The sequence below is a fragment of the Balearica regulorum genome, chromosome 27 (assembly GCF_011004875.1).
Source record: "Balearica regulorum gibbericeps isolate bBalReg1 chromosome 27, bBalReg1.pri, whole genome shotgun sequence".
Taxonomy (NCBI): domain Eukaryota; kingdom Metazoa; phylum Chordata; class Aves; order Gruiformes; family Gruidae; genus Balearica; species Balearica regulorum.
The window spans coordinates 854,218-878,502 of NC_046210.1; the positions used below are offsets into that span (position 1 = coordinate 854,218).

At 48.8% G+C, this 24,285-nt stretch overlaps 1 protein-coding gene across 1 annotated transcript; it reads right to left on the reverse strand.

Annotated features, from left to right (window-relative positions):
• Positions 1 to 260: 260 nt before the first annotated feature.
• On the reverse strand, positions 261 to 22,411 carry ARHGAP25 (Rho GTPase activating protein 25). The gene is made up of 11 exons (XM_010313411.2): positions 22,000 to 22,411; positions 16,755 to 16,948; positions 13,799 to 13,886; positions 13,272 to 13,391; positions 10,401 to 10,608; positions 8,273 to 8,405; positions 7,203 to 7,276; positions 6,512 to 6,633; positions 5,546 to 5,745; positions 4,445 to 5,028; positions 261 to 3,884 (listed from the first exon to the last, which is right to left on the reverse strand). Exons 1-11 carry the CDS (start codon positions 22,058 to 22,060, stop codon positions 3,674 to 3,676), a joined length of 1,995 nt encoding a protein of 664 aa, XP_010311713.1. The 5' UTR covers positions 22,061 to 22,411; the 3' UTR covers positions 261 to 3,673.
• Between the last annotated feature and the right edge of the window lie 1,874 nt (positions 22,412 to 24,285).

The following is a 24,285-nucleotide window of genomic DNA, read 5'->3' on the forward strand; positions in this document are numbered from 1 at the left end:
GCATGCTTTAACAGTTTTAGATACATTCAGATCTGTGGTTTTAATTGCTCTAATTTGGAAAGCCATATCACTTTTAAAGGGAGAAGAAAATCCTCAGTATGTTTTGTGGGTTATGCTACACACTCTCACACCTCCTCGAAAGGGTGTTCTTGTGTCCTCTGGCTGTGCAGTGTGAGGGTTAAAGGGGGTGAAAAACTGCATTTTTGGGAGTTTCTGAACCTACAGTGCCCAGGACAGGGTTGAAAAGGATCTTTCTACAGGCTTTATTCTTTATTCTCTATGATAGGCAGTCTGTTATACTTTTATATGATATTAGTAGTTTCACAGTCTCTAGGATATCCAGTCAATGCTTAAAGCCGACTGAGCTGAAAAGCAGACACCAAACAACCCTCCGTGAGTTTATAATGTCCCTTGCAGCACAGAGGAACAGCAACCCCTGCTTCAGGAACAGGAGAGACTTTCTTTGCTACTCCTTCCCAAAAAACTTCATGGCTTGGCTACAAAAACAGAGGGAGGAAGGAAATGCGTCAGTCAGATTTGGGGGATCTCATGTTCTGGTGTCTCCAACAGAAGATCTGAAAGTGCATTAAATCCAGGTTAGGATTTGGGCATTGCCAGTATTCAGGTACGACTCTGGGCCTTGCGTGGCTGAGCAGACATGATATACCCTCAGGGCCGAAAAGGATGCAAAGTTTCCACACGTCTGGGCAGATCCATGCTTTTCTGTCTCTGGGAAAAGTTCACTTTAAAAAAAAGGAAAATCCTCCTTATTAGCACCAAACAGCAATACCAGCTCATAAGATGCCCATGTTGCTCTCTGAGGCTGTTCGCTGCCCCAATGCACTTAGGAATTTCCAGCCCACCTGACCTCTATTGGAAAGTCTATCTTTTAAATATAAACACTGCAAATTTTAATGGGCAGAATATCTTCTAAGAAGTTACTCTGATCTTCAGAAACAGTCATGGTTTGATAGAGGTTGTTTTGCCTATCTGCAGCGGAAGTGGAGGAATGTGCAGTTTATACTAAAATAACGTGCACTTGTCCTAATCGCAGAGACTTCTGAGCCTCAGCCAAGCCTTTTCACGTCATTACAGTCTGCTGCAGGCTGTGAAGGAATTACTTGCCTCTTCACACTTTTGATCTTTGCAGAAAGGGGCGTGTGGCATTTCCAGCCCAGATGTTCACGACGTTTCTCCTAGACTCAATAGAGAAGTTTCTCCCTAAATGACTCCTGAGCCTCATGCCCAGATTAGTAATGTGTTCCTTTGTAAAGGTAAAAAATTAAATAAACACTGAAGCAGCTCTGTCAAGGTCATCTGAATTGGGAACTTTGACTTGCAGCACCAATGATGTTAGCGGTGCTTGAAAGAGACTTCAGGAGACAAGAAATGTGTCATCACAGGATGCTGTAGTGTGCGGGACACACAGGTGATGGGGAAGGTGAGGTTTGGATAGCTCAGCTTTGAAGGTGGCTAAGCCTGGTAGAGGCCACACTGTCCTCCTTGGGGCTTTTCTCTGCAATGCCCATCACTCTGCAAGGCTGTGGGCTGTGGAGCTGTGCACCAGCAGGTCCAGGCCCACTGGTCCAATGCAAGCAAAGGGGTACTGTGATCCTTGCTGAGATTTTAAATTACCAAGTTTCAGATTAGAAACATTTCAATGAGATTTGAAACATTTAAATCAGATTTGAAACACTTAAATCAGATTTGATCATTGCAAGAGCAGAGGACCTTGGTTGTGGGTCCTCTGGAAGGCACTGCGATTTCGCAGTGGCTCCATGCAGTAGCCCTGTGCAGGTCTCCAGAAAAAAATTAATTCCCTGGCATGAAGGTTTGCGGGCAGGACAGTGAGGAGCTGTGTAGTCTCTGGGACTCCTACGGAAAGGCAAACCACTTGGTATCAGAGTCTGTAAGTTGAATTTATGGGTTGGATTCTTAAATGCAGTTCAACTTTCACAAACCTTTCCTTTACCTGTACTTTGTACCCACAGCTGAGCAAAGGCAGATTCAATACATCCAAGTTTGAGACTAAGGAGTCTGGGCTCAGTTTGAGGGCTAGACAAGTCCCCCCCTAGCAAGGCGGGTAGCAGCAAGTGCTATATACCCAATATTGACTTTTATTGTCTGATAACATTTCCCTGCTCCCATCTTCCCTTTTTTCAAATAGTTTCCTCTGTGCCCCTTTTTCTCACCAGTCCATTTTTCTTTGCAGGCTCCGCCAAGCAGGTCTGCAGCCTGTCTTGAACTGAATTTTCATATCACCAAAGCCACATCCTCAGTAGCAGTACCCCAGTGTTGTTGCATTAACTTCACCGTGCTTGGCACAGAGGCACGTGTTTGGTCCTAGACATCTTGTTTGAAAACTCCTGCAGATCTCTGTGGTTTTCCCTTTTCTGTTCCCATGAAGGCTCTAGGCTGAGCTGGGCTGTTGTTCCCCCTTCTTAACTTAAATGAGGAGTGAAAAGTTTTCTTGCAGAGTCCTGTTATTTTTTTCCTACACCAAAAGCTTCGGCAGCATCATGTTACTGCTGGAAGGGCGACTTGCTGTCAGGCAGTGGGAAAACAAGCAGATAAGTTTACAAATAGCCACACTGGCACCGTGAGATCTTTGGGTCCAGTTAATCTTTACACTGATGGCAGCAAGTGACAGGGAGAGACTCAGCATCATTGTTAGGGTGCAAACCCAGGTTTCCACCAAGGTGGCTGAGGAAATCCTGTTCTAGGCTGATGAAATGATGAAAAACAAAAGCAGAGGTGGTAAATAAGTCCAGATCTGTTATTCTTTGAAAACTGTCCATCAGGGAAAATGCAGAAGCCCCATTTTCTGTACCAGGTGAAGTTGCTAATGGGCTCCCTCTGTACAAAGAGCTCTGTGTGGATGCATGAAAGTGCTCTCCAAAGCCTCAGCAGCAGCTGTGCTGGATTTATGGCTATTGGGAACAGTGATTTAAAACAACCAAACAGCCACTTAACTAAAGAAGTTTTTGTGATATTGCTATTTTATACCTGGAGCTTTGATATCGATGAGTCTGGCACAGCACAGCGAGTGATGCTGCATGAGATCTCTTCTCAGTGGACCCAGCGGGCTGCCTGGGCTTCTCTTGCTCTATAAGAGCAATAATCAACTGTATGTGTTAATGTGAACATCTCAGCCACGGTGCTGACAGCATTTACAGCCCACCATCCAGGCACACTGTGTGACAGGCTGTGCCATCCCAGACCTCGGGGCTTTTCTTTCTCTCCGGATCCAGGATTTATGGACTTTTTGTTCCACTCAGAAGCACTGTGGGTGTCTCCAGCAAGGAGCCAGCCGGCTGGCAGGAGGGATGCTTGCTGGTTTATTTTCGTAAAGGCATTATGTGTCCTTAACGTGAACTCCTGAGTGCAAGACATTCTGATTGAGCAGCAAGAAGTATTGGCCTGTTCTACAGGTAACTGGAGCTGCTGAAAGAGGAGTTGAAAAAAACACACCAAAAAAGCTAAAGAATATTTTTGAAATTTCCTGTTTCAGAGCATAAACCAGCCTCTAACTTCTGGGCTCCTTCCTCCAAACCAGCCCGCGGTCAGTAGCAGAACACCAGATGATACAAGTCCCTGGCTCTGAACCTGCTTGGCAATTCCTGTGGACTCATGCAGCTGCATTTTATGTCTGTGCACAGCTGGGTGTCTTTTCCTAGTTGGTTTTGGCATCAGTTTTGCTTGTGGCTTTAGCTAAGATTTTTATCTCCTCCTCAAGCATCTTGTTTTTCTTCTCCATGTCCTCCCGTGAGCGCTCCACGTTCATCAACTTTAGCTCCAGTTCCTCAGACTTCTTCTTCTCCCTCTCAATGTCGTGATTCAGCCTCACCACTTTGGCCCAGACTTCATAGTTTTCCTTCTGAAGACTGCAAAGAGAAACGGAGCGTGAAGGGATTGGATCAGAAGAGTGGCTCTTAAGGAGTCTGCTTTATTAAGCAATAAAATAAGCTGGAGGGGCTGTCCTGATCCCCTGACCCTCAAAGGCCACATAACATGATGCAATAAATCAATGCATATGATATATAATAATATGATAACAGTATGAGAAGCTATATAACACTGATTTTACAAATAATAATGTAATAATGCTGTTACTGAATTCTGGATAGTATAATGGTACGATTGTTGTAGTGATAACAGGAATTCTGGCAGTGTAATTATTGCAGTATAGTGCCATGCAATGATGTAATAAGAACCATAGAGTATTAATATTGTAGTAATATAACATTAGCAACTATGTCATGAGAGTACAGCACATGAGCATTGACTTTTAGATAGCCTACTATAATACTATATTTTATCATTAGTCATTACTATTATATACTGTATAGTATTACTGGTAAATAAATCTGTGCAATGCCAGTGTTGTAGTAACATGAGCTGAAGACTTCATACTCTCCAAAAGCAGCGCTGTGCAGTGTGTTACCTTTTAATTTGTTCCTCGTAGTCATTTTTCTGTACCTCCATTTCTTTTTCCAGCTTCAGGATCATATTTTGCAGGAACTCCCTGCTCTCCTGAATAGGCTTGGAGACCTCGGCAGGGCTGCTGGTGGGACTGGCTGTTTCCTCTGGCTGATGGCTGGGACTGTGGCAAGGTAGAAAATCCTTATCGGAGCTGCTGCTCAATGGGCTGGGGCTGGAGTGGCTGCCTTCCCCACTTTCTGCCTGGGAGGCAGGAACATTATCACAGGTTGAAGCCCGGTGAAAGTCGAGCAGCTTAAAAAGATCATGAGACAATGTTCTCTTATGTCCGTCGGGGGCCACAGAGCGCATGCTGCTCCCAGCGGAGCTTTTCCAAAAGTCACTGGTAAATATGTCATTTTTGTCATTGCTGCCTTTCTCCCCCAGAGCAGCAGCTGTCAGGAAAGATTTCCTGTTTGGTAAAGTCTGAGTTCTTTTCCTTGACTGTGTTTTCCACATTCCCAGTGTATCTTTGGACACGTTATCTTCTCTGGGTGCACTTGAGCTCGCAGCTGGTCCGGGGGCACTGCTGCAACTCAGGTCATCTCTCTGTAAAATAAACGCATGGCATTAGGACAGCCTCATCCTGCTTTGGGAGCAGAGACAGGTTGCAGCAACTGCTGTGACTGCAATATTTACAAAAGGCACATTTTAACATGCTAATAGGAATGGCCACAAATTTTCATAAAAAAATTATTTTGGGTTGCACCATGTTTTCCATTAAAAAGAACTTTTTGCCGAGATTCTTCCTTTCTGAGAAAAGCCTTTAATCCTCAATGTTTTCACTTCACCAGCATGAACTGAAAAGGTTTCATCTCTTCTGCCTTTTAGCTAAAAAACTGTAGGAGTTTTCTTTTTTCCCAGAAGAGTAGATTTTCCACAGGAAAGTGGAAAGTTTACCTACATCATTTTCCTGATGTAGATATTCCAGGGAGGACAGTTACAGCTCTTTACCTTATTAACAGCAAGTGCTCTTAGTGGCTCGCTGACCTGTTAGATCCCATAATAATTAATCACACATTTATTACATTTATGTTTTATTATTTCTCTGAGGTTCTAGCCTTACCATTTGTCTTTGGATCAAACTGTCCGCCCTGGGCACCACAGGATCTTCTGCTGCGTCCCAGCCCACAGAGCTGCGCGGGATGGGGGCTTTCTTGTCATTTTTTTGGGCAGGTGGGGAGGGCGGCACATCCTTGGATGGGGGAAAGAGCTCTGCATGGTCACTTATCATCACAGTCATCACTTTCTGGATCTGCGGGGTGCCTGAAAGAAATTAGAGATCAGTCAGTGGCAAACCCAATGCGACGGGCTTTCTTCCGCCCACACTTGCATTTTCTGGTTGATCTTTCTGGTGTCCAAAATGAAGATGCACATAGAAATGCAGGTGAAGACAAGGAGCTGCATCATGAAACCAAATAAAGGGAGAGATTTTTATATCACCCCAGAATAGCAGGAGTAGACTTTGGAGCAACCAAGACGGGAGTCTGCTGAGCTGCATCAAGCCACAAATTGTGCTTCTTTGGTTCGACAAGCAAACTGTGGGTATCAGTTATATGAAGAGGCATATGAATATCTGGACCACTGGCGTATGATGTCAGTAGAGCAGAGCAGTCTTTGGCCTTAAAATAGTTCTTCTATTAGTGCTGCTGCATCTGTCCTTGCCCATGGGATTACAGTTTGGCTCAGCTAATCGGTAATTTCTCTGAGTTTCCTTTGTTTCTCTAAGAAGAATTTCACGCCTTCCTGCTCTAAGCAAAAGAAAGGTGACTTCACCAAATTCCTGAATAGTTTGAAATCTATGGCAGGAACACACAATGCAAGTCCTGAGGGGGTTTTGTCATCATAAACATATTTATAGCCTGACACGTGGCTTTACTCTACACTGCTTTACTTACTGTGGCCAGGCACATGTCTGGCTTATATCCATGGGTCTACTGCAGAAAATTTTTAATTTAAAGTTTGTGGATGCAACCGAGCATTTCAGCATACCAGGTGCTCCTATGCCAATTATTCCAGGAGTCCCTTTTACCTCTCATAATAATTGCAGGATCCTCTATCTTGGGTCTGATGAGGTTCACTCCAATCACTGTTGCCAGGTTATCCACACTCATCTTGTTAACACTAGAGTTCAGCTGTATTTCATGTAGAAACCTGCCAGAATCCAAGAGCAAATATTTCAAGTCAGAGAAGGAAGACTGCAAAAAGCCTTACACACCCACGGGTATAAAATCCTGATTAATCCATCCAGCTCTTCCTCTAAGTCCCAAGGACAGAAACATATAGTTGCCTTATAACTGTGAAGTGGAGCTGGGTCTTGTTGGTATCAGTAGAAAAATCACCATGTGATGAGCTGCTCACCCAAAAAAAAGAAAATCAAAAAGGAAGGGAAAACCCCATCTATTATTTAATAACCAGAGGAAAATCACCCAGGCTGAATGAAACCTGACAGTTTTGTTGCACAAGGCTTTGTCTAGAAAAACTACACCTGATTTTAATTCTCAGGGATTCATAAGTGAGTTTTAGGGTAGGCATTTATGCTAAGACATCGTCAAGGTGTTTATCCCCATGGCTGAAATTCTCCCTTTACAACAGTTCCCAAGGGGAACCAAAACACTGCTTTAGAGGGCTCTCTCTGGAGGAATTAGCCTCAGCCTTTGGGACGATATTTCTACTCACCAACACCAAAGCTGAGCTGTTTATACGTTGTGCAGAGGACTGACCTGCAGATATAGCTGAGGAGGTTGTAGTTGTCTCTGGGAAGGAGCGACAGTTGCTTCAGGAGCTCCTGATGGCCCTAAATGCAAGTTAAGAAATGGCTCCATAAAGATTCACTGATATATACAGACTCAAGAATGGCTCTGGCTCACTCCTTCCATCCCTGTATGGTCTCACCTCTTGGCATTTGCTCACCTTGGAAATTACATTTCTCTGGCAGACCAGGCATGGACATAGAGAAGTTTTTGTACAGTGCTCAGCAAGAAGAAGTAGCTCATTGCCCGGCACTGCTGCTGCCACAGCACCAAAAGCACAAGCAGGGTCCCCTCCAGCCCAGCACATCTGTGATGAGCTCTTCGGAAAGAGCTGATCATCTCCTTGCATTTCTTGGATATAAACATTTAGGACGTTTTTAACTCCAAAGATCCTGAAGTGAAACAAACTACAAGAAATATTTGCCCTTGAAATATAGGGCTGAACACTGCAGTTCACAGAGCTCATGCTACTGAGGATATCATCTGCCTTATTTTTTTGTATATAGGAACAGCATCCATGAGTGGAGCTTTTGCAGTGAAGGGGCTTCTTTTCCACCAAAATATGTAGTTAGGAAAAGACAGTTCCCATCTGTTTCTCACATCTCCCCCTCTCAAATCCCCAATTGCTTCCTTAGTTTCACCCAGAGCCCTCCGCCAGCTCCACTCTCAGCTTGGGCTGATGACGGCTGCAGAAGGTTGTGTTTCCTTCCTCTCTTGGTTTTCACACTCGCTGTTTGCTGCAAGGGCTCAATGAGAAGAGGTGCTGAGCAGCTCTTAGATCTGCTCCAGAAATTTAAGCTTTAAAATAGATAAACCCATGCTGGCAAGTTGGGAAACTCCCCTGGCTTTGGGAGATGTTATCTTTTTATTTTTTTTTGTCCTGTTTGTTTGGGGTTTTTTTTCCAGATTTCAAAGCTCAGTAATTACACAGCTTAAAATGCACGGCTAAACATGCACCTCGCATCTCCAGCTCACAAACCACCAGCACTGAAACACAGCTAATTTTAAGGCCAGAAGGAGAGAAAGAAATGTATCTCTACCTTTCTCTCATCCGCATCCAGAGCCTGACCACACAGCAGGAAATCCTCATACTGCATCCAGGGCACAACCGGCTCAGGGAGCTCCCGCAGGTAGAGTTTGAACAGAGAGGCCACAGTGTGCACATCCGTGTCCCTGAAATGTGCAAAGAGCCGCTCACATGAAAAGTGCACCCAGCTGGTGAGCAAACCCTACCCTGCTTCTGGAGCACGAGCTCGTGTTTAAACTCTGCGTATAGATGCAGGAGACAGAGAGAGATAAATAAAGAGGCCAAAGCAAGCCAGGAGGAATCCATAGGACACCCCAAGCCAGGGAATGGCCCCAGCTGGCAGGAAAACAAATGCTTGGTGGAGATTTTCCCCACTGTGGGGCTGGCAGGTCCCCAGTGTTCATACCCGGGCTGAGCCTTCCCAGCCTGCGTTTGACTCATAAGGGTTTGCATGCAAATATTGTCTGGTGTTCACGTGTTTGGCAGGCACTCCCCACTCTGTGCAGAGCTGGCAAAGCTTGCCTGGGCTTTTTAAGATTAACAGCAATTACTGAAGATGTTCTGCCGGGACAGATGTTTGCAGCTTTGCATACCATATAGTTTACATTATGTCAAAAGGACACTGTCAAGATCGTAAGCCTCTAATTTGACCTACCTTGAAGTCGCTAAACTGTTATAAACTTCTAGCAAAAATCCCCCAGGTCATTTATTTTTAGGATTGGTTGAGGTTTTTAAAACACTCTAATTTTTAACAAACGCGCATAACCATAGAGGAATTTTTTCAGAGCTGTATTTTTGTAGGGCCTACCGATACACACCATTAGGCGTCCTGGATGCCTGGGCTGCAACAGCAGTTTTCTAACGCTCCCCACCCAATCCTGCCGTGCTTGTGCGTGCAAGTGTGCCTGTGCAAACCCAAACAGGCTGCAAAGGTGGCACTGAATGTTGAGCCAGCATCTTGCAGCATTCAGTCACTGGAAACCCCATTATTGGCCTTCCTCCTCACTAACAAAATGTTTTGGTTGAAGTGCATGGGGGTTGCAGTCACTCTGAGATCACCGCAGCAATGCTGGGGTTAACATCGCAGGGTGCTGGGAAAAGGGCCAAACTCCCTCGCCATGCCCTGCTGCAAAACATAGTTCTGCAAAAAATAAAAAAAGGCTTCACCTTCCTATGACCCCCATACAGGTTACAACAGGATAGCTCCCAGCAGGACTCTGGCACCCAGAAAACAAGAAATATTGAGCTGCAAAACCAATGATCGGGATGGTTACGCTCCCAGAGCAGCCGTGGCTCTACCTTGCACAGCGCAGGGACTGTTAAGGTAAAAGTGCTGTGGTTTGTCTTAACAAAGCTGCATAAAGCTGGGTAAAAGTAGGAAAAGTTTTGAGGTTGGGGACAGGCCTACAAATACAGAGATGAGTCCCCTGCACTCCGCTTAGGCAAACCGTTTGGTACAAAACTCCAGGGAAGCTCCTGGTTTCGGGTGCTCCCCTCCCACAAGCACCCCAGATTTTGCTGGCGGCTCTCAGAGCTCAGGTGATGCCGTACGAGGCAGCTCCCCGGCTCCGCAAAGCCTCTCTGAGACCTACTGGCAGCTCGCTCAGCTTTCGGGAGTTTGCTGTTTCCTCTTAGTCCTCCAGAGGAAGGGGATCGGGAGGACAGAGCCTTGCAGCAGCCAAAATCTCTCTCTCTTCTCTATATGGTGGTGTAGGGAACAGCAACAGGAGGAAAATATCATGGCTATGGGCTGGCAGAGAAAGAAAGAACTTCTACTGTGTGCATTAGGGTGTTCTCTGAGCTTATTTGTGATCTACTTGCTGTCCTTTCTCTAAACCTCTATCCTTAGCTGATGGGCTATGTAGGCTCTTCCCTTTGCTGCTCCTGCAAACGATAATTGCTGTGTGGGGCCAGGATTTTCCTAAATGCTTTCCTTTATTTCCATGAATCTTATCTCAGCACCCTCTGATTCTGCTTTTGCCTCCGTTTCGCGTTTCTGCTGAATCCTGTCTCCTTTTCAAGCCCTTCTGTGGGTCCAGGTTTCCTGGGGGGGTCTCTGGGGTGGTTATATAGGCTGCTTTGCCCCAGATTTTGAGGTGTATGAGACCTAGTTGAGTAGGAGAGGGGAAATCCAGCATTACCGGTCAAATGATGGTCTTTCCCCAGCATCAAACGCATCTCTCAGCTGTTTCACCAGGTTGTCCTGGCCGGGGAGGCGGAAGATGCCCTCCTCGCTCACACCGTGCTCCCGGATGAACTCAGCACACTTCTGCACCAGGATGGGGACCTGGTGCTGCCCAAATTTCTGCTCATAGGCCATGGTGTCTGCCAAGCGCTGGCCAAACACCGCTAGGGAAAGGACAGAGAGGTTAGAGGAGCCCCCCCCCAAAAAAAAAAAATTAAAAGCTTTGCTAAAGGCACATTACCTGCCAAAGTGCATCAGCGGCAAATGTGACAGCAGTACCTGCTTTTCTGATAGCACAGGAGCTACAAGAAGTCTGCAAACTGGGGGAAAGCAGAACATCTTCCAAAGAAATAATCGCAAAATGAAACCTTGTTCCTCCTCCACATAATTAACAGTTCTCAAAATGATTAAAACCAAGCAGTGAGCTTTGGGTTTTGCCATGCTGTTCGCCTGCCTTGGAGTAGGGGATGCAAAGGCAGACAGGAACAGCAAAAAGAATGATAGAAGGGGGCAGGGAGAGAAGGCAAGCTGATCACACAAACCTGAAGGATATAGAAAGCACAGGAGACCACTGAGAAATAAAAAAAGCAGCCTTGCAGAGATTTGGAGCTGGAAGTCTTACTGATTTCATTTCTTTTCTTCCCCCCCACACCCTCCTCCTCTCACCCTCCAGAAACTCCCCTGTGCAAGGAAGGACAGTATTTTGCACCGGGTGGTACCTTTCCATCGGAGCAATGGCTTTTTCCTCCTGAACTTGCAGCAAAAGAAGAACTCGAAGGTGGGAGGGCAGCAGCCTGCATCCCAGTTTTTCCTCCTTGGACCCTGGGGCATGGTAAGAGCAGACAAATCCCAACTCGAACTGGCTCTGGCATATTAATGGCAAAGGGTCCTATGGTCCTCTACCATATTTTTGCCCCAGTAGTGCCTGTGATGTGTTCACGTCGTGCTCTGAAGGCTGAAATAATTCCTGTGCATCTTCCAGACCAGGAAAATGCATGTAAACACTCTCATCTGGAACCGTGAGGCTTGCCGGCACTTGCCTGATCGTGGGGGTTTTTCATTTATGACTTGCTTACACTTTTAAATAATGAATATAAACCTGTCATTGTGCACACTAAAGACAAATAACTTTTTTTTTGCCCCTCTGCTTTGGTAGCTGATGCTGAATTGCTTATTTAACTGCAAGCTGGCAGATTTGTTAATTTGGGGATACCTCCCCAGGGCCAATGCGATGGCCATGCCAGCCCACCTGGCAGGCGGCTGTCATTGTAGGGTGGCAGCCAGACCTGTGAAACCCCTCTGAGATTTTGGAGATGCTTTTGCTGTTGCTTCCCACTTTGCAGCTGCTCTGCTCTTTGGTGTGCAACAAGCTCACAACTGGCTGGGTCCCATGGGGCTGCTTCCAGGTGGGCTCTTTCCGAAACCTCTGCTGTGCAGTGGGTTGCTTTGAAAGCACACGCTTGCACTGAGGCCAAAAACCTACAGTGTGATGTTTTGGGGTCTGTTAACCTATGTATTGACATGAAATGTGGCTCCATGGCACCTGACTTCTCTGCTATCCTCAGGGATCTCTGTGTTTCTATAAATTTACATTTTCTATTATATAAGGTCACTTTATCTAGCTGGAAGAAACTGGCAGTCTCCTAAGTTTAAGCAAGGATCAGATGCAGAGTTGTTATTAAATATTCAAGCCAGGTGGGGCAATGCTGTGAAAATTTCTGGCTCATGCAATGCTCATTTCAGATGAATAATGCTGTCTCCCCCAGGGCACAGCATTTCAGTTTAGAGGCAGAAAACACCAGGGGTGCAGACAAAAAACAGTTGTGTCGTTGTTCAGGTGAAGCTTATCTGTGCCTACGGCAGGGTCACAGTGAAAGAGCTCGAACTGCAGCGCCTGCTTGCCTCTGAACCATGATATACGTTAACACAGGAGCTATGGGAGGCCAGAGCTTGTCTTATACATGCTTGTCTTATACAGCTGAAAGGCATGGATCCTATAAAAAAATTATATAAATAGTTAGGGCAAAGCAGAGAGGGAGGGAGGAGAGGCTCAGGATGACCATCCAGGTTAGTGCTCTTATGGAACAGAGCTAAAGAGACTCCCAGCCCCGTTTCATTGGTGGATCTTGCTTATAGGAGTTCATCCATATAGGAAAAGTCTGAATAGTTCATCCTTAGGTGACTGCAGTGACCTTTGCTGCTTCCTTTGGGGTTCACCCATGGTGGCAAATTTACGATGTGCTCCTTTATGGTCAATTCATGCTTTATACTTCCCTGACCACAATTTTGTAATGACATAAATGCATGCCTGAGGGGGCTGGAAGCAAGGATCCTGTCGCTGCAAGCCTTGTCTGCGTGTGGGGAGGGCGATTGAGTGGCCAAGGCAGACTCTGCAGAGAAAATAGGGGCAGAAGGGCTGGGCTGAGCAAGAAAAGCTGGAAGAAAAGCAAAGCAAGGAAATTGGCAGGTGAAAGGCAAGATTTTTCAATGTTTTATCCCTGAATATGAGTCACTTTCAAGAACAACATTTTCTGGAGTCAGTAAGTCAACGAGGAAGTTTGCAAAAGAGGTTGAAACCAGCCCAGAAATCTTCATTCGTGCTTGGCTGCCTTTTCCTTAAGACTGCCTGTGTTTGCAGCGGACCCAACACCGCAGGGTCCGGTCTAGAGCAGGTTTCTAAGGCATTACAAGTTACAGCCACGTTACAGCTTCGTTTTCCAGTTTCAAGGATTTATGAGCCCAGCTTTGAAATCCTTGCACAAAAGTACTGTGGAGCATGAGATGGTAGGAAATCGCCTCTCCAGGAGGTGTCCCTGCTCCCCATTACCTCCTGATGCTGACCCCAGCACTCGTCGGATGGATTTAACCCATTCCTCCATCTCAGACTGGGAATTAGCCATGAGCACGCAGGTGTCCTGCCCTGTCCGGTTCTGGTCTCCAGAGACACCTGCAAAAAACATTTATGCATCATGTATAGAGAGGATTGGAGGAGAAAAGACACATTGTTGTTGTTTGCTTTGCTTCTGGCTCCAAATTTCCCAATGAATGTCTGTTTGGGTGTGAAATGAAGCAGCGCTCTTACATTTCACCCTTGTGAAGGTCTGAAAGAAAGGAACGGAAACTGCTTAACGTTGCAGCTTGGCAAGGCTTCTCAGCATGGGACGTGGGCTCTGACACCCGGCCCTGACGGGTGAATACTGAAAGCAAGACATTAGTTTTCACGTGCAACGCAGCGCCATGGGGACCTTGAAAAGAAGTGGGAGCAAAAGGACTGGCAAAATGACTTGCCCAAATGATTTTGGGAGAAGAGTTCAGCCCAAAAGTGTGCAACGAAGAGGAGTGAAGCATCCTCACCTGGGATGATTTCGAAGATGAATTTCCCTCCGTCTTCTGGGTTGCTGGCCACCTCCTTGATGGTGCTTCCCTGGAGACACAGGCAGCCCTAGGACAAAGCAGAGCAGGAGCTGCAAATACCCGTGTCCCATCTCCGCGAGGCTGACACTACCATGTGTCGGCACTGAGGATCGAAGTCCTTCTTTCAAACCGATTGCAGGACCTGGTGGCCTCATACATGTATATATACATATATATATATACACACACACACATATATACACATATATATACACATATATATATGTGCTAAAAATGACTTTTCAAACTGTCAGGGATGCTTCTTAAATGCCAGTTTTTCTGATGAAGGGATTCTCAGAACAAGAAAACTGGTTATTTTGCTCTTTGCTTTTTTATCTCCTTTCTCATGTTTTTTTAACCCCTGTTGGGAATGGAAGAAAAAAATACAAAGGAGAAGGGACTTGGCAAAACACTGGAGCACCCTGTTTCGGCTCCACCAGAGCAGGAAAACTGTTCCTTTGACACAGCATTGCTTAAAACCAAAAACCAAATCCAAAGTTTGTAGGAGTAGAGAAGAAGGAGGAAAAGGGAGGGGAAATAAAACAGCAAAGTGGAAAACAACCGTTTCTTTTGGACTTTCCTTTCCCCAGCTGTCGTGGGGAACCCAGGCGGCTCCGTTCCCGCTGGAGGGGATGGGTGGGGAGCGGCCGAGGCACGTGGAGGCCGAGCAGGCGTGTGAGTCAGCACCGGAGGCCGCCCGGGGCAGGAAATAAGGCTGCGCCACAGAAATGAAGTTTCTCAGCGATTTCAGCCTCCTGAAAGCCATTGGACTCCTGCAAGCAGCGGGGACTGTCGGTGCTTCAAAAACCTGAATTGCAGCTGTGTCAATCAGAATCGGAGATGGGATGAGAGAGACTTGAAATCATAGAATCATAGAATGGTTTGGAAAGGACCTTACACCCATCCAGTGCCACCCCTGCCATGGGCAGGGACACCCTCCACTAGCCCAGGTTGCCCAAAGCCCCATCCAACCTGGCCTTGAACACTGCCAGGGAGCCAGGGGCAGCCACAGCTTCTCTGGGCAACCTGTGCCAGGGCCTCAGCACCCTCACAGGGAAGAATTTCTGCCTCACATCTCATCTCCATCTCCCCTCCTGCAGCTTCAGGCCATTCCCCCTTGGCCTGTCACTCCCTGCCCTTGTCACCAGCCCCTCTCCAGCTTTCCTGGAGCCCCTGCAGGGACTGGAAGGGGCTCTAAGGTCTCCCCGCAGCCTTCTCTTCTCCATGCTGAAACACCCCAACTCTCTCAGCCTGTCTCCATAGCAGAGGTGCTCCAGCCCTCACATCATCTCCGTGGCCTCCTCTGGACTCGCTCCAACAGCTCCATGTCCTTCTTCTGCTGGGGACCCCTGAGCTGGATGCAGCACTGCAGGGGGGTCTCACCAGACCGGAGCAGAGGGGCAGAATCCCCTCCCTCGACCTGCTGGTCAAAATGACCCAGGATGGTGCATCGGCGTCATGGTGAAAGCTGCCAAAAAGGCCATGAATAGCTATAAGCTTTTCACAGCACTGTTTCTACAGTCAATTTACAACTGGGGAGGCTGCTCCTCCCAGTCACCCCTGAAACAGGGCAAAGCCAGAAATAGGACCTGCATCCTGCTGGGCTCAGCCTTGTGCTTTCACCCTGAGCATCTATTGATCACATTCCCCTTATGAGCGTTTCCTATCTTGAGATTAGTTGTGCTACCAGTAACAATTTGTACAGAGAATGGCTTTTCCAGCAAAGAGGAGGACCTTTCCCTGAAATTTCTCAAAACAAGGAAAAGATGGTGGATATTCAAAAAGTAGGTTGCAGTATGGAGAAAATGGTTGAAAAAAACTAAAAAGTTGTCCATGTAAATTGGGAAAACGACCTGAATTCTTCCTGGCAAGTGTACTACAATTTATAACCTGAGAAATGGTTTATACGGGTGAGACAGAGGGCTTGTCACAACATGGAGGGGCTGAAGATGGGATGCTGCTGCCAGAGGGCTGCAGACCTTGGGCACTGGTGCAGATGCTTAAAATCATGCCCAAATGGGTGATCACACTCCTGTTTTGTGCAAAGAGTTGGGTGCACTTTGTGCTGTCCTGGGGATCTCAAAAAGCATCAGAACTGACGTGCACTGGAGCATTCAACAGATTGAAATCAGATTTCAAGCCTTTTCCTTTAGAGGAAAAGGCAGCGGGGCAGGTTTCCTCTGGCCGTACAGGGTGAACCAGGGCGGCAGTTGAATAACACCAACTGCATCCGCACCACTGAGCCTTCTGCAAAGGATGGGGCTGGGCCGGGATGGGATACAAACCCGGAGGCTGGAGAGAGAGATTTCCTTTGCTTATCCCTCCAGCTGCCCTCTCCTGTGGCAAGAGGTCCTAAGGAAGCAGCTGCCCTTCGCTGTCATCTGTCCAGCCCACAGCCCTGCTGTGAGGTCTGTCTTGAGCAGATCTTCACACCCAGGCTATGGTGAAAGTCCTGCTTGTTTTTTCCTAAAAGCATCCTGTAAGACACCTTTCCCACCAAGCGCATGGCTGAAACCTCTCTCAAAGCTTCTGCCATCTTGTGCACCCGTTGCTGCACCTGCCGTCACAAAAATGGTGGTATACTGAGCTCTTTTTCTGCCCAGCCTGTTTCTGTTGTCTTGGAGAATGATAGCAACTTTCTAGTTGGTAACTGGTTTCTTCCCAGCACTCCATTGCTTGGGCACGGAGGGGCCAAGTCCCCAGCAGGGCTTGCAGGCGCTTTGAGAATTTAAGTGCATAGATAATCCTGATGAGGATATCTCATCTCTCTTACTGCCCAAAGGCAGAAAACCTCTTTAATACCCTACTCCAGACTCATCCCAAACCATTTCCCCATGAGCAAAGCTGCAAGAAGGGGGAGACTGAGGACTGGCAATGCCCAGCGTCCTCGTCCTACCTGTGGTTTGACATCGTCCTCATCCTTGTAGTAGTAAAGCTGCTGGCCCTTAAGCACGAAGTACCGCTGCTGCCAGTTCTTGACGATGGAGCGCTGCTTTTTCAGCCATCCGATCTTCAGGGGCCGCTCTAGCGGGTTGGGGGAGCCTGGCTGGGCGCCTGCGGGCTCACCAGTCATCACGCTCTTGGAGCGGGCTGCCAAGGAAAGACAGGGATGGGCTGCAGGGACGCACGGGGACAAGCTGCCAGCAGACCGGTGCTCGCCGTCCCCGGGCCCGATTTAAGCTGCAACAGAGAGAGCGGCTCTCTGCCCCTCTGCCTGTGCTGAGCAAACTGGCTAGAGTTTTTAAAGGAAGTGGCTGCAGTATCTGTCAGTATGTGCTTCCTTTTTCCTGCGTGGGAGTAATTGTCTTGCAAGTGAGAAGAAAATCATTAGTTGGTTTTTTTTTTTTAATGGGAGTGTGTGCTTTTTTTATACCCACCCCAAACAGCCTGCAGCAGCGATAGCAGAATGACCTAGCCTGGCTTGAAAAAAACTGTTTGGAAATTGCAGGTTTGCTCTGGGAGAGCGTTGCCTAATGTTTCCAATGAGGCAGTTCCCACACAATGGGACTGGAAAGTCTCCAAGGGGGGGAAATGTGCCAGTGTGGATTTACCGGCTGGCCAGAGCAGGGTCCCCTGTCTCCAGGTTGCGTCACATAGACGAATCCCATTGGTGGCACTGACCTGTGCCAGGGACTGGCAGCACGGCCCTGTGGAATTGCTAAATGCTTCTGTGGTAGTAAATACCTTGGGAGGGATCGTTTCCAGAAGAGATTTTTGCCTCTGGACCAGGCACTGCAGGACCCCAGTGCCAACCAGCTGCGTGGAGTTAGCTTCTATGGTTGCAGGGCAAAAATAATTATACGACTCCAGGGGAATTCAGCTTCATTGGTCTCTGCACGTGATGATTTCCTGAGGTCTTATGTTTCCCCTGCTAAAAGGGAGCTGATGGTACCTGGCTGGGTCCCGTGGGTGAGGGCAGTGCAGGATTCGGGCCCCTGAGCCCAGCAGCGTCTGCTGGCAGAGGGCATTCGAGCCGAGCCAGGGCCGTGAGGGAGGTGTTGTGCAATGCTGTGGGATGGGGGAAGCTGCGGCGGCCCCGTATCTCTGCCCCCAGATGCCCGCTTTTCGCCCGAGCTGGTCAGTGGAGCAGAGAGCTGCAAAAGCTGCATAACACATGAGTGTCAATGAATCCTGGCACGGACCTGAGTGCAAACCACAAGCTTAAAAAAACAGAAAATTAAAAATCGCCTGCCACTGCCTTGTGATGTTTGAGACCGGGGGCATCCCACGCCTGAGCGAGTGCTCCCGCTGCACAGACACCCACAGGCAGCATGAGCCTACAAACCAGTTTGCACTCAGTGCCGAGCAGTTAGCAGTTGCTTCAGAGGTCAGGGGTGCTGCAGTTCAAGAGCGTGCTTAGCTTCCCCTTCTGAAATCCCCTGGAGCGAGAAACCCCGCTGCATTTTGCCTTCATCCTTTGGAGCCAGGCTTGGGTAGGGCATTCTGAGCTCACCTCTCCACTACAAACCTGTCACAGGATTGCAAATCCCTTTCTAAAAATCAAAAAGGATTGTGAATCCAAAAATCAGCCTTCAAAGTGCAGTGAGGATGTTGTTTAGATCTCAATGTGTGCTGATGTGGGATGCCCCCTGCAGAGGATGTGGTTGTAGGCAAGGACCTTTGAAGGGGATTTGCCATCCAGCACCCTTGAAAACTGCTGGTACTGGGGATTACCCTGATGCAAAAACCAGAATGAGATTTCCAAATTGCACCTCAAGCTCCAGGCAGCTTCTTTGCTCTTTGCCAAAACATCAGCATTACTCAACGCTCTTAACTATTAATACAATTCTCAGCAAACTGCTCACGAGCAGCATCGTTCGTCTCCCTAAATCATGTTCCTTGTGGCTGCTGCCAACTCCTCGAGGGTGAGGATTTTTGGGGAAAGATCCGCAGGGGTGGAGCAGGCACTGGCAGCATGGAGGCTACGGGGTGCAGGGCGCTACCTGCCTCCCGTGAATGCTTTGCTCTGCAGAAACCACAGCCCATTGCCAAAGAGCAAATCCCAAGTGGGCTGGCTCCAAACTAGTTTCCGGCCATCAGCTCCATGTTCAGCCTTCCTCAAAGAGCTCAGCTCAGGCCAGCAGCACTGATATTCCAGTGGCATAAGACTTGGAAGGAGAAATCATGTCTTTTATGAAAAATGCAGTGTTTTACTACCTTTTATCAGAGGTATTAATCTTCCTCTAAGCCCATCGTGGCTGCATCAGGGCTCTGCACCATGGAAAGGAAGTGACCTGGCAGGCACTGCTACCCAGGGGTTCCTCCTGCTCTCAGCCTTGAGCTTAAATTGCCTGGTTCCTGCTAGAAATAAGGTTTATTCTCTCTCTCTCTCTCTCCCCCCCTCTTTTCAGCCTTTCCCAGGAAAGGAACAGAAGGATAAGGAACGTGCATTCAGAGGGCTACGCTTGGGTCCCCTTTCTTTAGCATCAGCCCTTCTGAAACACCAGACTCAAGGTGCAACCGGTGGCCCGTGCTTGGCCACGGCCATACATGCACATACACATGCGCCAGTGTGAACATGCAGATGTATTTTCTGCATGAGACAGCTCTCCCTGTATTTTGGCCTCATTTAAGACCAAAATAACCATCTGCAGGATCCTTCTTACCCACGAAGCGTGCACTCCCCAACCGGCGTGCCTATCGCAGGGCTCATGCAGAGGCATGGGGAGGGAGCTGCTGTGGGGAGCTTGGCTTTACAGACAGGGAGGCTATTTTTGCCCAGTGGAAAGTTTTCTGCATTCACAAAACCAGAACTACCAAGGCTGCAGCTCCCTCTCTTACCATTTTTCCAAGTTTCTACCTTTTGTGGTCAGCGCGATGCCCAGCTTACGTGCAGTGACCAGCTGAAAATTGTACGCAGGGCTGGGGTGAAGCTTTTTCCCTGGCTCTCACCAGGGTGGTCCAGCACTTGCAATCATCTCCTCCTTTGCCAACACATCCCTGCCACACTTGGCCTCGCTTCTCCTTGCCACTCGCAGGAAAGAGCCACTAAGAGCAAATGCGGTATCCCCCAAAATGTTTCCTGCGGTAACCGCCTCTGAAGTTGAGTATTTCCTCCAAAACATCCTCGCTCTTCCTCCAGGCCTGGGGACCAGCCGTAGCAGGGTGCCCATCTCCTGCTGCCTGCTCCCTGAAAAGAGGAGTCCTGCCAAAGTGTGACGTCCAGGAGAAATTGCGTTAAGTGCCACCATGGTGTTCACATCAACGCTAACTCCTGCCCTAAATCTCCTTTGCTCCTGCCCCGCATGAGGGATGTTGGGTACTTGCAATAAAAAAACCAGTAAAAGCTAAAGTGCCACAGTAAATTTTGCAATGAATATTGCAAATGCAATTTTCTCCTTCATTGGCATAAATAGCTTTCCATTTTTCTCAGCAAGAGGAAGCACACAGGAGCCAGCACGCTGTCCTGGGTCTTACAAAAGCTGCTTGTGCCACTGTGATGGCTGGGGACAAGGAGGAGGAAGTGTCCTGAAGGAGGAGCCCACGGAGGCGGTGGTGACTAGTTTGCAAATATTTTCCACAAGCAAGTCGCATCCCTGCTGCACCCCTGAAGATGGCAGCAGCTGGTCCCCACTGCCAGAAACCCCAAGGCATGAGAAGAGTTGATGCTCAGGTTTTTGCACACACCCCCACAACCCTCATCTCGTTTGCAAGCTGCAAAAAGCACCCAGAATTTCATCACAAGCAGATTTTCTTGGAAAAAAGCAATTCCTGGTAACAACAGAGGTTCAGACCTGTGTGCTGTCTCCACCTTCTCTGCTTCCCAGCAGCCAGAAAGCTCAGTGTCCCTTGGCTATTTTTTCTGCTCTACCAATTGAGTTTACCCACTGCTCCCCAGCCTCTGCGCAAAAAAAATATTAATTGTCCGAAGAACGGGCAATGCAGAAATCCAGGATGCTTCTGTGATAACTGTGCGGGGATTTCTCCACTGCTGTCCTGCAAGCTGATGAGTGCAGGTGATGGCACTGCTTCCTCTGTCTGCCTGCAAGCTTCTGGACCACCCGGGGTCTCATCCTGCGTGCCGCTGTGCATCGCTGAGCCCAGCCACAACGGCGGCTGCTGGGGACCAGCAGCGCTTCGTTTGAGGCCTTGTGTGGGGTGAATGGTTTGGCCACCCCGATGAAAGCACTTTCAGACAGAAGTTCAAATTGCCTTTGTAAGAAAAATCCAGCCAGGATGACCTTGCAAGCTGACACAAGGTGCAGGGGGGAAGAGCTCAGCATGCAGCAACCAATTTGGTCAAATATCTCTGCTGCAGGGAGAAATCAAGTTGCCAACGTGTGCCTTGACCATGTTTTGGCACCGCTGCCAGAACCACGGAGGGCCTTTGCCTCAGCGCACACAGAAAGCCGGGTTTGTGCCCCCATTCCTCAAATCCCCTCCCTGGGTGCTTGACCCAAAAGCAGGCATTGGCTCCACCGTGATATTTTGGCCACAGAGCCCGCCGTAGGGGTCCCTCGCTCCTTCCCAAAGGCACTCTCAAGTGATTTTGGTGCTGGATGGATCCCATAGCAGAGGAGAGCCGTGCAAAGTCTGGGCAGAGGCAGGAGACAAGTCAGGAAATCACACAGTGAAGCCGTCCCACAGCACAGAGCCCAGCATGGGCGTCAGAGGGCTCTTTACCACCAGTGAGAGGAAACCGATGACGTTGGGGTGGGCAAAGAAACCTGAGCAAGAGCGAGATTGCTTCCTCCAGCCTGCATGGCTCCGTCCACCTCTTGGCTTGCACTTCACCTCCTGCAAGGCTTATGCCAGCAGAACAAGCCCATGTGGTTTACATCCCCTCCAAACCTGGATTTTGGGTGGGCAGCAGCCCCACATTGCCAGGTCCTCCCATTCCCCACCCTACCGAGACAGCTGCTGCTCCAGCCCCAGAGCCACAGCCCTGGCCGTGCTCCCACAGCATCCCGCAGCGACAACTTTGCAAATCACTTCTTGCAAATCGTTTGCAAATCATCTGCTGTCTCGTCTCGAAAGCGGTAGCTGGGGGCCAGGTACCCCCACCGAGGCCAGAAATGGCTTCGGGTCTGGGCTGTAGCCAAAATCACAGCTGGGCTTGGCCACAGGCACCCCGGCAGACCCAGCTTGCACCTGAAAGGCTGAAGCAGAAACAGAAGGGGATAAAGAAACAGTCACGGTACCTATTTTTGCAGCATCCATTTTCAGGTTGAAATCCCAGTTCCGTGGCAGCTTGAGGGACATTTTGGATCAAGAGGGGCTTTTTTTTTTTTTTTTTCAAGAGGGGCTTGCTTAGGAGGCGGGCTGAAATGAAGCTCTGATAGTCCCGTGGGGATCCTGCGCCCAGGGTGCGTTTCCCCCCCCCACGAAGAGTGACGGCTCCGCAAGGGTTGATTTGCCAACGTACTTCCTCCTCTGAGAGCGGTTGTGAACAACCCCATAAAAGTACTTTCCTGCTCTGCTTTCCTGCTTCTCTTGCTTCCCTGACACCGCCGAGGTGATGCCGCCTTTTTTGCTCCCCTTTTTGCTAACCCCTTTGCCTGATGCGGAGATGCAGCAGCCCGGCCCCAGCCTGCACCAAAACGTGGCTGCCCCGGGGTTGCTTTCTGCGCGCTGCTCGTTGCATTTGAGGAAGTGGGTGTCCTTCTCAGTGCCATTGGTGCACTAGAAAAGTGCTCGCTGAAGGACACGGCCCAGCACGGAGTTTCGGGAAATGTTTTGCTCAGAGGCAAAGCAGAGCAGGCTGTGGCTCAGGTGACCACGGTCAAACACTGCAGGATGGTGTCTCTGAATGTCCTATCGCGTCCACGTGTCCACGGCCTGGACAACATGGGTGGCTTTTGCATTTTCTTATTGCAACTGCTGGGTAGTCCCCACAGCTGATGTAAGGTTTTTACATCCACTTTGTAACAGTGGTACGAGCAAAACAGGGATGAAATGAGACTGCTCTTGGAGGAAAGGCTGAGGGCGTTAGAGAGCAGTGAAGGCCAGGGGACATGGGCACAGACCCCGCCAGGACCACCAGATCAAGCAAAGGCCCTTTCTGTGCTCACAACAGCAAGTGTATCCCGTTTTGTGTCATTTAATGCTGGTTTTCCTCAAAAGAAATGGCTGTGCATCTGCAAAGCAGACTGCAATACAATTAGACTGAGATGCAGCTCCCGAGACACGGGGTAAATGGAAGGAAAGGTTGTTGCCTTCACAATGGAGCGAAAAGCAGCGAGGGTGGCTGCAGGCCATGGCAGCGTGCCCCAAGGGGCCCCCAAGGGGCTCCAGCCCCGTTTCCCCTCTGCACTGGGAAAGCCCAGGCCCTGCACAGAGGGAAGTTGCCCCGAACAGAAGCAGAAACAAAGATGTGGGGAGGGCAGGGGGCTGAAAGAGGACGCGGCCACTGGTTCCCGTTCTGATTTGCAGCCCAGCCGTCGTGCCTGACATGTGCTGAGCCGCTTGCAAAGGCTTTTGTAGTGCCGTAGCACAAAGTGCAGATGTGCCTCTCAGGGAAGGAGCTGGAGCCTGCACTGACTGCCACAGCCAGGGTGGACCCTGATGGGCAAATTTGAGTTAATTGCAGCTGAAAAATGAATTTGTTGCTTTGAGCCGTGACTGGAGCCAGCTCAGAGATCCCTGGCTCACATATTCCACTGCCGAAAGCCCAAGGAACATGACGGCGTGGAAAGCAGTGCTATCGCAACGGAGCAGCCCAGCACATACCCAAGCCTGAACTAGATTAACCCCAATACCTTGCTTTGGACCCAAACTGCCTGAATTAACTCTGCTTTGGTGTACCCCAGGCAGAGGGCCCTGAATGAGCCCTGAATTAAGCATCATTTTTTTCCTCATCTTAATAATATCTGCAGAAAGCTATAGGAGCTCGGGGGGGTGTGTGTGTGTCATACACTGTGATCCTTTTTTTCTCTTCAACCTGTTTTGTTTTACGAAAGCCTGGCAGCAGCTTAACAGCTGCCTTTCCCCACCTGCCTGTGTGAACAGGATGTCACGTGGCACTTTCCCCTCGACAAAGGAAACAGCAAGTGTTTTAGCCCAAAATCGTGCAATTCAGCCTGATGCTGTGTGGCTACACCGCAGGAGCTCAGCCCTCTCTGGCATCCCGTAACAGCCCTTTGCAAGTGCCCAGAGAGCTGGTTTGTCTCCTGCTTGCTCCCGTCAGGTACCTGCTGGCTGCCTCTGGGTTTGGGAAAGGACATCACAAGATCGGGGTTGTCTGGGGTTTGGTTGTTTTTTTTTTTTAAGCAATGAAGTTGGGCAGCCTGTTCCTGAACTGAATGCCCCAGGGGAACTTAAAAAGGCCAAATCTCAACCCATAAAGTTGTTTGGTTTGTTTTTACATCCCTCTTCTATCAGGATCTCATGGGAAATGTCTGGACAGAGGGCTGTACGAGACCTGCTCGCACAAGGCAACCTTGGTTTGAGGCTTACTGTCTTTCTGGGTACGGAGCACAGCTAGCACC